This window comes from Podospora pseudocomata, chromosome 4 (genome assembly GCF_035222375.1).
Source record: "Podospora pseudocomata strain CBS 415.72m chromosome 4, whole genome shotgun sequence".
NCBI lineage: Eukaryota > Fungi > Ascomycota > Sordariomycetes > Sordariales > Podosporaceae > Podospora > Podospora pseudocomata.
The window spans coordinates 618,030-630,139 of record NC_085888.1 but is presented as its reverse complement, the minus strand read 5'-3'; the positions used below and the strand labels follow the sequence as shown (position 1 = coordinate 630,139).

General features: G+C 53.4%; 6 protein-coding genes across 6 annotated transcripts; 3 read left to right on the top strand and 3 right to left on the bottom strand.

Annotated features, from left to right (window-relative positions):
• Positions 1-682: 682 nt before the first annotated feature.
• Positions 683-1,946, bottom strand: QC762_401840 (uncharacterized protein). The gene is made up of 3 exons (XM_062889639.1): positions 1,783-1,946; positions 1,658-1,724; positions 683-1,588 (listed from the first exon to the last, which is right to left on the bottom strand). Exons 1-3 carry the CDS (start codon positions 1,901-1,903, stop codon positions 721-723), a joined length of 1,056 nt encoding a protein of 351 aa, XP_062743164.1. The 5' UTR covers positions 1,904-1,946; the 3' UTR covers positions 683-720.
• Positions 1,947-2,198: 252 nt separating this feature from the next.
• QC762_401830 (uncharacterized protein) lies at positions 2,199-4,025 on the bottom strand (the record flags this gene model as incomplete). The annotated part of the gene is made up of 1 exon (XM_062889638.1): positions 2,199-4,025. One exon carries the CDS (start codon positions 4,023-4,025, stop codon positions 2,199-2,201), a length of 1,827 nt encoding a protein of 608 aa, XP_062743163.1.
• A 138-nt stretch (positions 4,026-4,163) lies between these two features.
• Positions 4,164-6,316, bottom strand: QC762_401820 (uncharacterized protein). Its single transcript, XM_062889637.1, has 2 exons — positions 5,167-6,316; positions 4,164-5,109 (listed from the first exon to the last, which is right to left on the bottom strand). The coding sequence occupies exons 1-2, from the start codon at positions 5,935-5,937 to the stop codon at positions 4,246-4,248; spliced, it is 1,635 nt and encodes a 544-aa protein (XP_062743162.1). The 5' UTR covers positions 5,938-6,316; the 3' UTR covers positions 4,164-4,245.
• A 34-nt stretch (positions 6,317-6,350) lies between these two features.
• QC762_401810 (uncharacterized protein) lies at positions 6,351-7,673 on the top strand. Its single transcript, XM_062889636.1, has 2 exons — positions 6,351-7,287; positions 7,350-7,673. The coding sequence occupies exons 1-2, from the start codon at positions 6,525-6,527 to the stop codon at positions 7,655-7,657; spliced, it is 1,071 nt and encodes a 356-aa protein (XP_062743161.1). The 5' UTR covers positions 6,351-6,524; the 3' UTR covers positions 7,658-7,673.
• A 1,032-nt stretch (positions 7,674-8,705) lies between these two features.
• On the top strand, positions 8,706-10,760 carry QC762_401800 (uncharacterized protein; the record flags this gene model as incomplete). The annotated part of the gene is made up of 1 exon (XM_062889635.1): positions 8,706-10,760. One exon carries the CDS (start codon positions 8,706-8,708, stop codon positions 10,758-10,760), a length of 2,055 nt encoding a protein of 684 aa, XP_062743160.1.
• Positions 10,761-10,979: 219 nt separating this feature from the next.
• Positions 10,980-11,951, top strand: QC762_401790 (uncharacterized protein; the record flags this gene model as incomplete). Its single annotated transcript, XM_062889634.1, has 1 exon — positions 10,980-11,951. One exon carries the CDS (start codon positions 10,980-10,982, stop codon positions 11,949-11,951), a length of 972 nt encoding a protein of 323 aa, XP_062743159.1.
• Positions 11,952-12,110: the final 159 nt, after the last annotated feature.

The window sequence follows — 12,110 nt, the reverse complement described above, 5'->3', positions numbered from 1 at the left end:
CCCCTCGTTCGCGGTAATTGCCCCTGAATCTCGGACATGCTGCACAATCTCATACCCCCGACTTTTGTTGTCATTGTCAAGAATTTTTGCCTCGGCATAGAACCCTCCGTCCAACATTTCTGATGGTATACCGGCGAGTGACACTACGAATGGGTCGAGGGTGTGGTTGGTGCTTTGGTGGGTTGGCGGGACTTTGAAGCTGGCTGAGAGGGAGGCTTGGGCCATTTTGAGTTGTTTGGGAGCGTTGAAAGTGTCTTCTTCGATAGGCAGTGGTTTGGTTTACGACTGGTCGTGGAGGGTGATGGATGTCTTTACGCTCATGGACCGTGCGTGTTTTTCCAGTAAGACAATAGGTATGTAAGAGAAAGACTGGATAGGGTAAATATCCTTTGGCCAGCAGAAGGGCACTTGATACTTTATCAAACTCCCAATCTGTCAGGCATGAGCATCGAATCCTCCCACCTTGCGCTCAGCTGCCAAGACTCGACCTATTTGCTGACATCAAATGCCTGGTCGAAGCTGAAATCTGGGATGAGATAAGGCTCGCTGCGCTTCCGGTGCCTATTGGCTCCCAAAGCAAGCCATGTGGCTGAGCTAAACCAGAAGAAGGGGCACCGTAAAAGTTCCGGGCTCAGAATCCGAGTCTGAGATCAGCCCAATGTCGCGACAGGGGCAAAATAGGGGTTGTTCATCTCTTGTCATCATTCACAAATTCATCTCTTAGTCCTGTCTCGCTGGATCCAACTCAACGCTCCCAACCACCTCATCAATCTCCTTCATAATCTCTGGCGTCAACAAAGCTATACTCTTCAACGCCTTGACATTCTCAACAATCTGCTCCGGCCTTGACGCGCCAGTGATAACAGACGAAACATTGGGATTCTTCAACACCCACGCCAGAGCCAACTCTGACTGGGGAATGCCGACCTTGTCGGCGATAACCTTGAGCTTTTTCACCTTTTCGATATCATCCTGCCAGCTCTTGTTCCCGTAGTTGTCTCTCATGTAATTGACAAACTTGTCGTCGCCCTTGGCAAAACGGCTCCCCGGCGGAGGCGTATCAGGCGAATCGTTGTACTTTCCACTGAGCAGACCAAACTTCAAGGGACTGAACGTCGTCAATCCAAGACCGAATCTGCTGTACAGCCTCTGGAACTCGCCCTCGACCTTCTTTCTGTGCAGGAGGTTGTAGAATGGCTGTTCAACAATCGGCGCGATAAGTCCGAGCTGCTTGGCGATGCCGCATGCTTCGGCGATCTCGTCAGCACTCCACTCGCTGGTCCCCCAGTACATCGCCCACCCCTTGATCTCGATGACGTGGTTGAAAGCACGAACGACCTCCTCCATGGGAGTGAGACGGTCCGGGCGATGGGCGTAGACAATGTCGACGTATTCGAGGTCGAGGCGTTGGAGGGAGGCACGGAGGCCTTCGACGATGTGCTTGCGGCTCAGGCCGTGGTTGTTGACGAGGACCTCGCCGTTGTGGCCGCCCCAGTTGAGCTTGGTGCTGATGACGATGTCGTTGCGCTTCCAGCCGAGCTGCTTGATGGCTTGGCCCATAACGACTTCGGATTGGCCTCCGGCGTAGCTGTTGAGACAGTTTCGGTCAGTTTTCGTGTGCTGAGAGCACAGAGACGTTCTTGTGTGCGGTTCTTACCTTTCCGCAGTGTCAAAAAAGTTGATACCCAAATCATACGCCTGCTTCAAGCAAGCAACAGTGCCCTCTAGTTTATCCGTCAGCTCTTGCTTCTTTCTCTAGATCCCAACCTGAACCAAACATACCATTTTCAACCTGCCCCCCAAACGTAAGCCATCCTCCCAACCCAAGCGCAGAGACGTGTAATCCAGAGTTGCCCAAACGGCGATACACCATGCCCGTCTTCCGTGGTTCTTCCCAAGCCATCTTGACTGTGTCGTTTCGCTTCGTCTCTCAAAAAAAAAAAGAACGTAATTCCCTGACAGCGTTGACGTGACCACAAAATCCCCAGATTTTCCGTCCTTTCTTACCCCCAAACCCCAAGCGGAGAATATCTCGGAGAAAGTCCCAGATCGAGTCTAGCCAAGACTTGTAACAGCTGAAGGGACAACGACCCCCGCCTCGGTAGAGCAAGGTAACCCCACAGGCCGATCCCGGCCCCGGACCTGCTCCGCTTTGGACTTCATTCACCTCATCCACCGTATCAATGACGTGCTCGCAGCTAGATGTTGGGGCTTTCTGGAGCAAGAAGCCAGTCGTGATTATCGAGCAGGCCGACCTGTTGAGCATAAGACGACAAGGACTGCTCCTGCTCGAGTTCAGCCGCGGCAACGAGGGAGAGCCATGGGGATGAGGGTGGTGGTTCGTCGCTGTCGGCGTCGGTGGCTATCTCTTCGACAACAACCGAGGGCGGGGTTGGGTCGAACGACTGCCGTGGGATGGATAGGGACATTTGGCCTTGGGCGATGCGCGCGGCTAGGAGGCCTAGCAGGTTGATGTTTCCGCCGCGGCAGGTGGCTAGGAATCTTTGTAATCTGAGAAGAATGTCGCCTGGATGTCGGAGGAGGATGTCGCCTGGTCGGGGGGTTGTGTAGTAGTTGAGGGAGTCTGCCACGGCACTTGCAATCTCGTAAACTTTGAATTCTATCCCTGGGCCGTGGGCTTCCAGGGCCGTGTTGGGGAGCTTTGATATGTCGTCTAGTAGCTGCTGGGCTATCTGAATGGGGCCAGCAAGGCTTGCCGAGGTGTCGTCGGAGGACCAGTATGCGTGGCCTTGAGTGGCGCGCCAGATGAGGATTTGCATCCATTGTCTTGTGATGGAAATGTCCGCTTTCTGGATGTCATTTGCATCCTTTTCAGTTTCGAGTCGTGCTTCTTGTAAGCGCTGCTGCAGGGCTCGGAGAGCTTCGTGGTTGGGTGATGAGGAGCCGTCCGTGTCGTCTGCCGCATCTTGAAGAATGTCAAATGCTCTGGACTGGTCGAAGATCCAAAACAGGTTGACCAGTTTCTTGAATGCCGGCAACACGTGTGGTCCGTCGTCGGGTTCGTTGATGGTGTCCAGTGGCGGGAACTTCTCCGCTGAAGTCAATGCTACTGGAAGTCTGTGTAGCATGGCCACTCCTCTCTCTGTAACAAACAGCAGCCACAAAATGCGGCGTCGAAGGCGGTCCTCGGATGGGGGTAGTCCTAGGTATGAGGAGGGCCGGTGTAATCCCATGATTTGTGCCACCGTGATGGCCTCTCGCAAGTGCAACAAAGACTCGGCACCGCCAGGAATCTGGTTCTCGTGGTAGATGTGCAAAAAGAACGAGGTCTGAAGTCTGTTCAGATTGGCAGAGGCAGCGTTGAGGGTCCGCCGTTTCCTTTGGCACTCCTCGTGGAGAGCGCTAGCGGACAGGCTGTCCGTGATGCTTGGGTCTTTCAACCGGGACAGTTTCAACTGGGCCATGGTTGCAGCACCAATGGCCACTGCCAAGGTGTAGGTTCCGACATCATGGGAATCGCGGTGTAGGGCTGCAATGACCTGTTCCACAGCCACGATCGGCCAGACTGGAAAGAGGCGAAGTCGATAGATGCACAGTCGAACGACGAGTGATTCGACCGAAATGTTGGAAGGGTCCGCGGTGCTCGGCGAAGAACTTGGCTCTGGGATATGTGAAGGTGCTGAGGCTGGTTGCTGAGCTCGTGTGGCATTTTGGATCTGCTGTAAGGTCTTTGTCCTCAGATTCCGGGGTCCTCTCGTCGACTGGGTCTTGTTGAAGGTGCAATCGAGGCCGGCGGAGAGACATCGTTGGCAGGGGGCTGTCTCGGTACACTTGACCTTCCGAATCTTGCAAGCATCGCAAGATCGAGAACCAATCTTCCTCTGCTTCGAGGGTCGTGACGTGCCACCAGGAGACATATTGCCGTAGCTCTGCAGCCAAGTGGCATGGGAACATGACATTGAAGTATCTTGGTGTTGGACGTTGGAGAATCTAACCCCACAATGGCGCAATGGCGCCAATGGGAAGCAACAGCTATCTCCAAATGGCACATTGCCGAGGTGCATGGCAGGGTGACATTAACCTCACTTGTGAGCAAAATGTAGACACACATGTTCAGGTATGGAAACTTCTCAGCTTCCAGAAGGCGAGAGTGTAAACATTCTAAAGCTTCAGGATACCGCAACCCACAACTTGTAGTACCAGGTAGGTCAATAATGTCTGGTGTCAACTTGTAACCCTAAAACTATCGTTCAAGACATCTCCAGTGCTAGTACTGGTGTCCCTCTAGTATACAAACCGGAAATCTAACCGCTTATTCCCATCCAACTCTCTGGCCGTCACATCATTCTGATAAGCCAACTGCTCCTCCCTCGACATCTTCTCCCACTCCTTCTCCTTCTTCTTATTGAGTCCAACCAAGACGAATCTCTGAACAACAAATGTGATCAAAGCCAACGCGCTGATAGACACGAGCGTGGTATTACCAATCTTATAATACGGCTTCTGGTAGTCGCGATAAATCTGACTGCCCACCAGACTACCAACTTGCACAATAACATTGTACGTGGCCGCCGCAATAGCCCGCTTCTTGACATCAAAAGTGTTCTCCGAGATCCAAGAAGTGACAATAGGATGGAAGTAAGGGTACCCGCTGATGAGCGTGATCAGTGAATACCGCCCCCACTCACGACCTCCGTCAGGCAGCGTGATCAAGGCGATGAGCAGCGGCATGACCCAGAATTCGCCCACGAAGCAGTGGAAGGTCCGCTCGTTGAAGTACTTGCTCGACCGGGCGAGGATCAGCATGGTGATGATCTGGAGGACGGCCGACGGGATGGTGAGCATGTTGATCTCGAAGCTGTCGGTGAAACCGAGGTCGCGAAGGGTCAGGGTGAGGTAGCCCTGGACTGGGGTTGCAGGAATGTAGGCGATGAGGCCGATGAAGAAGAGTCCCCAGAGAGACTTGTCTGTCCAGGTAGCCTTGACGTCTTGCCAGGTGGCCGGCTCGTTGAGCAGAGTTAAGCCTTTGGCGGGATCGTCACGGAGGATACGGTTGACCATGATCACCTCCTGGCGCTCAGTGTACCAAGGCTCGCGGAAGAGAACGCCCGTGGTCTTGGTGGGAGCCGCGGGAAGGTAGATGAAAGACTAGTAACATTGATTAGAATACTGACAGGGGTTTTTTAAAAGATGGGCAGAACTTACGATGAAAGCCAGAAGAACAGTAAGAAGACCCTCAAGCAAAAACAGCCAAAACCACCCCGGGTGGCCACCAATACCACGCATCTTGAGAATACCAGCCGCCAACAAAGCCGAGATGACGCGTGCAACGTTCAAAGTCGACCAAAACACCGCCAGACGAGTCGAAAGTTCGGAGGAGGTGTAAAAGTAGGTCGCGTAGAGAATAGCACCCGGAATGAAACCACCCTCGCAAGCACCAATAAGTGCACGGGTAACATAAAAGCTTGCCCGGTCGTGAATCCATGCCTGACCCCAGGAGACAGTTCCCCACGCAAACATCATGGCCGGAAGGACATAACGGAAACCATAACGCTTGGTCAGGAATTGAACAGGGAACTCGGCGCTCAAGAAAGCAACCAACTGGATGGTGTTACCGTTGTTAAGGTCGTCGCGAGAGAGGTTGAGATCGTCCAGGAATTTGTCAGCCAGAGCGTTTGCCAAGTTACCACGGTCAAGTTGAAGACCGAAGAACATGACACAGAGCCAGGAGAGCAACCAGATGTCGGTCTTGCGCACCACGGCCTTCTCCTCCTCAGGGGTCCATGTCGCCAATGGATCCCACCGGTGCTTTCCCTCATAGCCATCATCAGGAGGGATGACATCGCTCAGCTCAGAGCGACCGACATGAGGCTCGGAGCCCTTGAGTGATGCCTTGCCGTCGTGGCTGTCACCGCGGTCGAGGGTCGCTGTTGGCGAACCCTTGGTGTGGTTCTCGATGTCGTCGATTTTGCCCATGTTGGAGAGACCTGTTGTCAGGTAGACAACTCGGGTCGAATGGAATGAGATGAGGAACGGGTGATCAAGAGATGAACCATCGCAACCGACAACATGCGGATGAAGGTCACTATTTAGAGATGCTGACCCCCGCCATCGCGTTACATGTTGAGGCTATCACAAGCAACGCGTGCGGAGAAACGAGCGGAGAATTGGAGTCGGTAAGGCCTCTCGGTGTGCAGCTACGGCGATGGCGTCATGATGTTGGCAAGAGGTAGTATCACCACGCCGATTATGCCGGGTGCGGGGCCGGCCGAGATGGGGAGGTCGCTTCGACATTCGCCTACTTAGCGCCGGTTGACGCCATTCACAATTCTCCGATATTTTTTCCGCCGCCAAGTAATTCGTCCAAGCGTCGAACCATGGTGGTTAGCGACATCCTGAACGAGTATCTGAGGCCGAATGGTTCCCAGTGCTGCTTGTGCATTGCATATTAATAAGAGACCCGAGCCTGTCAATATTTACATTCCCAATCATTTCGCTCGCTTCCATCCGATCTACATGTGATTGTGCCTTTTCCCGTGCTTTGAATCACCACTTCGTTCGCCATGCCGTCCGCTATCACATCAACGTCGTCTCAGACCGACGCCACCATCTTTGGTGGCCATGACATAGCCCGACCACAACTCACCAAACCGCTCTCCGACTCTGGATCCCTCCAACAATACTCGCACAACGACCTAACCCCCGCCATCGGCCGCGAGTTTCCCACCCTCAAAATCCGCGACCTCCTCAAAGCCGACGATCAACTCTTCCGCGACCTCGCATACACAATCTCCTCCCGCGGCGTCGTCTTCCTCCGCAACCAAGATGTCACCCCAAACGAGCTAAAAGACTTCATGCTCCGCCTCACCACCCTCGCCGGCTGCCCCTCCACCTCTGGCCTTCACGTGCACCCCCTAACAGAAGAGGGCTCCGAGCTAGGCGACCAAATCAGCGTCATCTCCTCCGAGAAGCAAAAGAAGGGCGGCGGTCTCACTCACCAGCTCTCCGACGTCAGTAGGTATGCCTCCAACGCATGGCACAGCGATATCACCTTTGAGCCTGTGCCCAGTGACTACGCCATGCTCAAGATCCACACCCTTCCCGTCACTGGCGGTGATACCCTCTGGGCGAGCGGATACGAGGTCTATGATCGTCTGTCAGAGCCGATGAGGGAGATGCTCAAGAAGTTGACCGCCACACATGACGCCAAGTTCTTTTTGGATGAGGCGAGGAATTTGGGGAATCCGCTGAGGGAGTGCCAGAGAGGGTCGCCGTTGAACAAGGGGGCTGAGTTGGCTGCTGTGCATCCTGTTATAAGGACAAATCGTGAGTTCCACATCTTTGTTTGTGTACATCATTGCGCGTAAAACTGACATTCATGGTAATAGCCGTTACTGGGTGGAACTCGGTCTACGTCAACAAGGGCTTCACCAAGCGCATCAACGGCGTCACAAAAGACGAGTCGGACATCCTCCTTAAATACCTCTTCAACATGGTAACACAGAACCACGATGCCCAAGTACGATTCAGATGGAGTAAGAATGACGTCGCTATCTGGGACAACAGGAGCACATGGCATTGTGCGACATATGACTACAACGACCCGAGAGCGGGCGACCGTGTTTGTTCCCTGGGCGAGGCTCCATATCTTGATGTACAAGGGGGCAAGTCGAGGAAGGAGGAGTTGGGTCTTTGACGTCTTTACATAGCGCTTTGTATGATGATGAATGAATGAATGAATGAAGTTATACATATGGGTCTAATGATGGCCAGCCTCAAAGTGGCTCCGGTTTTGATGAGCTACATGTACCTAACGAGTCTGTCCCTACCTGCCTTGTTCGATGTTCGTTACCCTCCAAAATCGACTGACGGGGAGACCTCTGATGGAAAATGAAGTCAGTAGTGTCTTGAAAAAGCTGGGGTTATAAAGGTATAGTATTTCTTATAAGCTGGGATAGCAAACATATAAGCTTGGATACAGTCATTCGCATGTTTATGTAATGTCGGTGTAGTTTCTATCAGAAGCTGGGATAACAATATACATAAGCTTTAGACAGAGTCTTTTACACGCTTAGATTATTAGGTGTGGTGTCCTTTATAAGCCCGGATGGTATGTATAAGGTATGCTCAAAGTCCGATCCAGAAGATGATATATGTGCAAGCGAACATCAGTCATTTGTCTCCTAAAGCCATCATGTTACGTGCACTTTTCAAGAGTCAAGTACCCACTCAATCAATATCACGCTACCTGGTAAATAGGTGCGCACCCCCCCCGGCCCCCTCCCCCCTCTGGTACAGGTTATTAATTCATTTCCCCAAGCAACCTTTAATAGATGCTTTGCCTATCGGAGCCAGGAGGCTCAGACTGAACCGTCTCGCTCAACACCCATCAACAAACGAACAGCCTCGCAATCCCCCGTGATGTGAATAGTCCTTGTACCACATTTAGTATCGTCAGGTGTTTCCCTTTCGATTTAGCGGCGAAGTTGTGTATAGCTAGTGTTATAAAGTATTATAAGGCATATAGATATCCTAGCAAGCGAAAGTTCAGTGTCGCTAGGCGGTATCGGGTAAGCTCAACGCAGTCGGGCTATCATTGGGCCGTATTATCTTGCAGGTCTAGAACCCTGTAACTTGGTTTCACTGCGATCCTGAAGCAAGGCACCTCCACCTCCCATAGATGCGTGATTTCTCTTGGCTCAGACATATCTACTCAGCAATAAAGTATCGCCAACCTGCTCACCATGTACAAATACCAACCTCTGCCACCTGTCTCCAAAACCGGCCGAACCCCTCCCTTCACCCGCATCCTGACCCTTTTCCCCTCCACATCCCCTCCTTCCTCCTCCCCGGACGACTCAGAACCCTTCCATGGCACCCTCGCAATCACCAACCTCGAATCCACCCAGCCCTACGAAGCCCTCTCCTACACATGGGGCACCGCCGACCCGGAAACTTACATCTGGCTCGATGACCTTCCCCTCCCCATCAAACCCAACCTCGCGGCGGCACTCCACTTCCTCCGACCATCACCAGGCCAGCCCCCGCGACGACTGTGGATAGACGCACTATGTATTGACCAGTCCAGTCTAGAGGAGAGATCCCGTCAGGTGCAGTACATGCGGTTGGTTTACAAATACTGCCAAAGAGTCATCGCCTGGATCGGGCTAAAGCAAGAATCAGAAGCGACAGAGGTTGCGTTCGAGGCAGGGAAGGTCCTGAGTGATGTCAGTCGGCTAGTGGCTGACTTGAGGAAAGATGCCGCCGCAATGGAGGATGGTGTCGTGCGTGACGTCGTGGGTAATGCTCTAGGTGGTCTGCCAGAGGGGGCACTGCTCAATCTCCAAAAGCTATTTGACCGGGAGTACTTCCACCGCACGTGGGTAGTGCAAGAAATCGCCGTGGCCAACGTGGCGGTGGTCAAGTCGGAAGAGCTGGAGATGTCCTTCTTCGACTTGGTTTCGACGTTGCTGTTCGTCTTTGGGAACAGGCCTGGGGGCAAAATCGAGACGAACACCTCGTTGGACGTGTGGTACCTCATATTTACGCGGCAGTCAGGGGCCCACAGCGGTCACGTTCGTCTGACTGAGATTCCGGGTAGCTTGGGGCCGTTGCTGGACTTGCTTGAGCAGATGCGTGCGTTCAAGGCGACTGACTTGCGGGATAAGATCTATTCAGTTTTGGGCATCTGTGACGAAGGCCTGCAGCCCGTTACGACGAGAACTCACATCACTCAACGGTCGGACCGCTGGCTGAGAAGTTTGACAACCGCCATCACGGGCGTCCAGAACTTTGTCAACGAGCGCAACCCCGATCTAGGCTGGGGTATCCCGGCGGCTCTGAAGCCGGACTACACTCGCCCTGTTCCGGAGGTTTATACCGGCCTAGCGAAATTCTTGATCAGCAAGATGCCCATGTTCCTGGACGTTCTCAGTTATGTCCAACATCGCACGACTCCAACCCCAGATGACCCCTACCCCTCCTGGGTGCCGAAATGGTTCGAGTCCAAGTCCGTCACTGTATTCCGCGGAGGTGACTTCACCGCCGGTATCTGCACCCCACCCCTCGGAGACTTCTTCCAGTCCCGTATCCAACGCGCCTTCTCCTCGCCGATCCCGGGCACCCTGATCATGGACGGCTTCCATGTCGGCGTCGTCCACCGCGTCAGCAATGTCATGAACTTTGGGTCAGATGGACATTCCAAGACCGAAGCCGTCCAACGCGCTTGGACGGAGCTTCTGCCCAACATGCCATTCCCGGGGGCTAATGGATCGAGGTATATCACTGGTGAGCCTCTCGACGTAGCATTTTGCAAGGCGCTTTCGGTACATCCGATGGGCGCAGTGGTCGGGCATGTCATGTCCAATTCGATGGATGGGTTTCACTTCTCAGCCTCGGCGAGCGAGATGAACAGGCAGATAGCTACTGGGATAAGTGACGCTGCTGTAGGAGCATTCTTATCTGGGCTTGCTGGAGAGGGAGATGAGGTGCTGTCGGCCGAGAGCGAGAAGGCGAGGGTCACGTTTCGGAATGCTGTTGGGGTGTATTGCTATGGTCGACGGGCATTCCTGACGAGGGAAGGACATTTGGGTATCGGGCCGCCGGTGATGCAGGAGGGGGACGAGGTTGTCGTGCTGTTTCGAGGCAGGATGCCGTACGTGTTGCGTCGTGGGCCGACTCACCATGTGTTTTTGGGTGATTGCTATGTGTGCGATGACAATATCATGCGTGGGCTCGTGACGGAGAGTGTCAGACATGGAAGGGGCGGGCCGCCAGTTGGTTTGTACGGGATTCGGTGACTGTTGCTCCCTGTTCATTCAATGGCAAGCCTGGTCCTGATCATGACAAATGTCAGGTCTGATTGGTGATGTTGACCACAAGCAATTAGCAAACAAATGTGGGCCCTGATTGGAAATCAGATCCGTGACATCATCATAAATATCACCTCGCCTCTCCCACAACAATGATCCCTTCAACACCTCGCACGTTCACTAGAGTGGCAGGCAAAACCACTCACAATGAAAACCATCGGCATCTTCCCAGCATCAGGGGGTCTAGGCACCTCCACCTACCACCACCTCCTGGCTCTGGTCCCCAAGGACAATGTCATCCTCATCAGCCGCCACCCCCACAAAGTCCCCAGGAACTACACCCAAGCCTGTGTCCGAACGCGAGAGGCATCCTACGAAACAGCGCCCTCTGACCTCGAAAAGGTCTTCACCGGCATCGATGTCCTGTTTCTAATCTCCTACCCAAGCCACGTCAAAGACTACCGCATCAAAGTCCAGCTCCCAGCAATCGACGCAGCCCGCCGCGCTGGTGTCAAGCATGTCTTTTACAGCTCTCTGGCTTTTGCTGGAGAAAGAGACTCTACCAGGTCAGTGGCTGAGGTGATGCAGGCTCACCTTGCCACCGAGGGGCACTTGAGACATTTGGCGGAGACAGCACCTGGTTTCACCTACACGGTGATCAGAGAGGGAATTTATTCCGAGTCGACACCCATTTACACCAGCTTCTTCGATCCGCACTTCCCTGATGCCTCGCTTGTTGGGAATGAGATTCTTGTCCCGCATGATGGTAAGGGGAAGGGGGTGGCCTGGGTGAAGAGGGATGAGCTTGGAGAGGCGTCTGCGAAGCTCATTGCACAATATTCATCCGCGCCGGAAAGCTTCCAGTATGTGAACCAGGTTGTATTGCTGACAGGCAACAAGGAGTGGAGTTTGGAGGACACGGTGAAGGTGCTTGGGGAGGTTGCTGGGAAGGACTTGAAGATAAGGGAGATACCTGTGCATGAGTGGGTTCGGCTTCCACAAGTAAAGGGCTACTTCAAAAATGAGGAGGATGCCAGGACTTGGGCTACTGCTTGGGAGGCTATCAGACAAGGTGCTACAGCGCCAGTGACGGGGGACTTGGAAGAAATTCTGGGAAGAAAGCCTGAAGAGTTTGATGTGACGCTCAAGGGGGAAACACGTGCAACCACAGAGCAGTAACATGTACAAAGGGGGGTGAGATATTGACGAACTGATGATAGCGGGATATTATTACGGTGCAAATATCACGTTATCGAGGTCCATTCAACTCGCTTACTCTATTTGCGTTGATCCTCTACTTGGCGCAGCAGTGCTCTGGTACCTACCCTACCGCGCAGA

What these genes read in the sequence shown, in the direction of transcription:
- QC762_401840 (XM_062889639.1), bottom strand. Translation starts at nt 1,903, where the DNA reads ATGGCTTGGGAAGAACCACGGAAGACGGGCATGGTGTATCGCCGTTTG. An exon ending in TGGGGGGCAGGTTGAAAATG is followed by an intron (nt 1,725 to 1,782) that starts GTATGTTTGGTT and finishes CGGATAAACTAG; the next exon opens with AGGGCACTGTTGCTTGCTTG. An exon ending in TTTTTTGACACTGCGGAAAG is followed by an intron (nt 1,589 to 1,657) that starts GTAAGAACCGCA and finishes CTGTCTCAACAG; the next exon opens with CTACGCCGGAGGCCAATCCG.
- QC762_401820 (XM_062889637.1), bottom strand. Translation starts at nt 5,937, where the DNA reads ATGGGCAAAATCGACGACATCGAGAACCACACCAAGGGTTCGCCAACA. An exon ending in CTGTTCTTCTGGCTTTCATC is followed by an intron (nt 5,110 to 5,166) that starts GTAAGTTCTGCC and finishes CAATGTTACTAG; the next exon opens with TCTTTCATCTACCTTCCCGC.
- QC762_401810 (XM_062889636.1), top strand. Translation starts at nt 6,525, where the DNA reads ATGCCGTCCGCTATCACATCAACGTCGTCTCAGACCGACGCCACCATC. An exon ending in TCCTGTTATAAGGACAAATC is followed by an intron (nt 7,288 to 7,349) that starts GTGAGTTCCACA and finishes TCATGGTAATAG; the next exon opens with CCGTTACTGGGTGGAACTCG.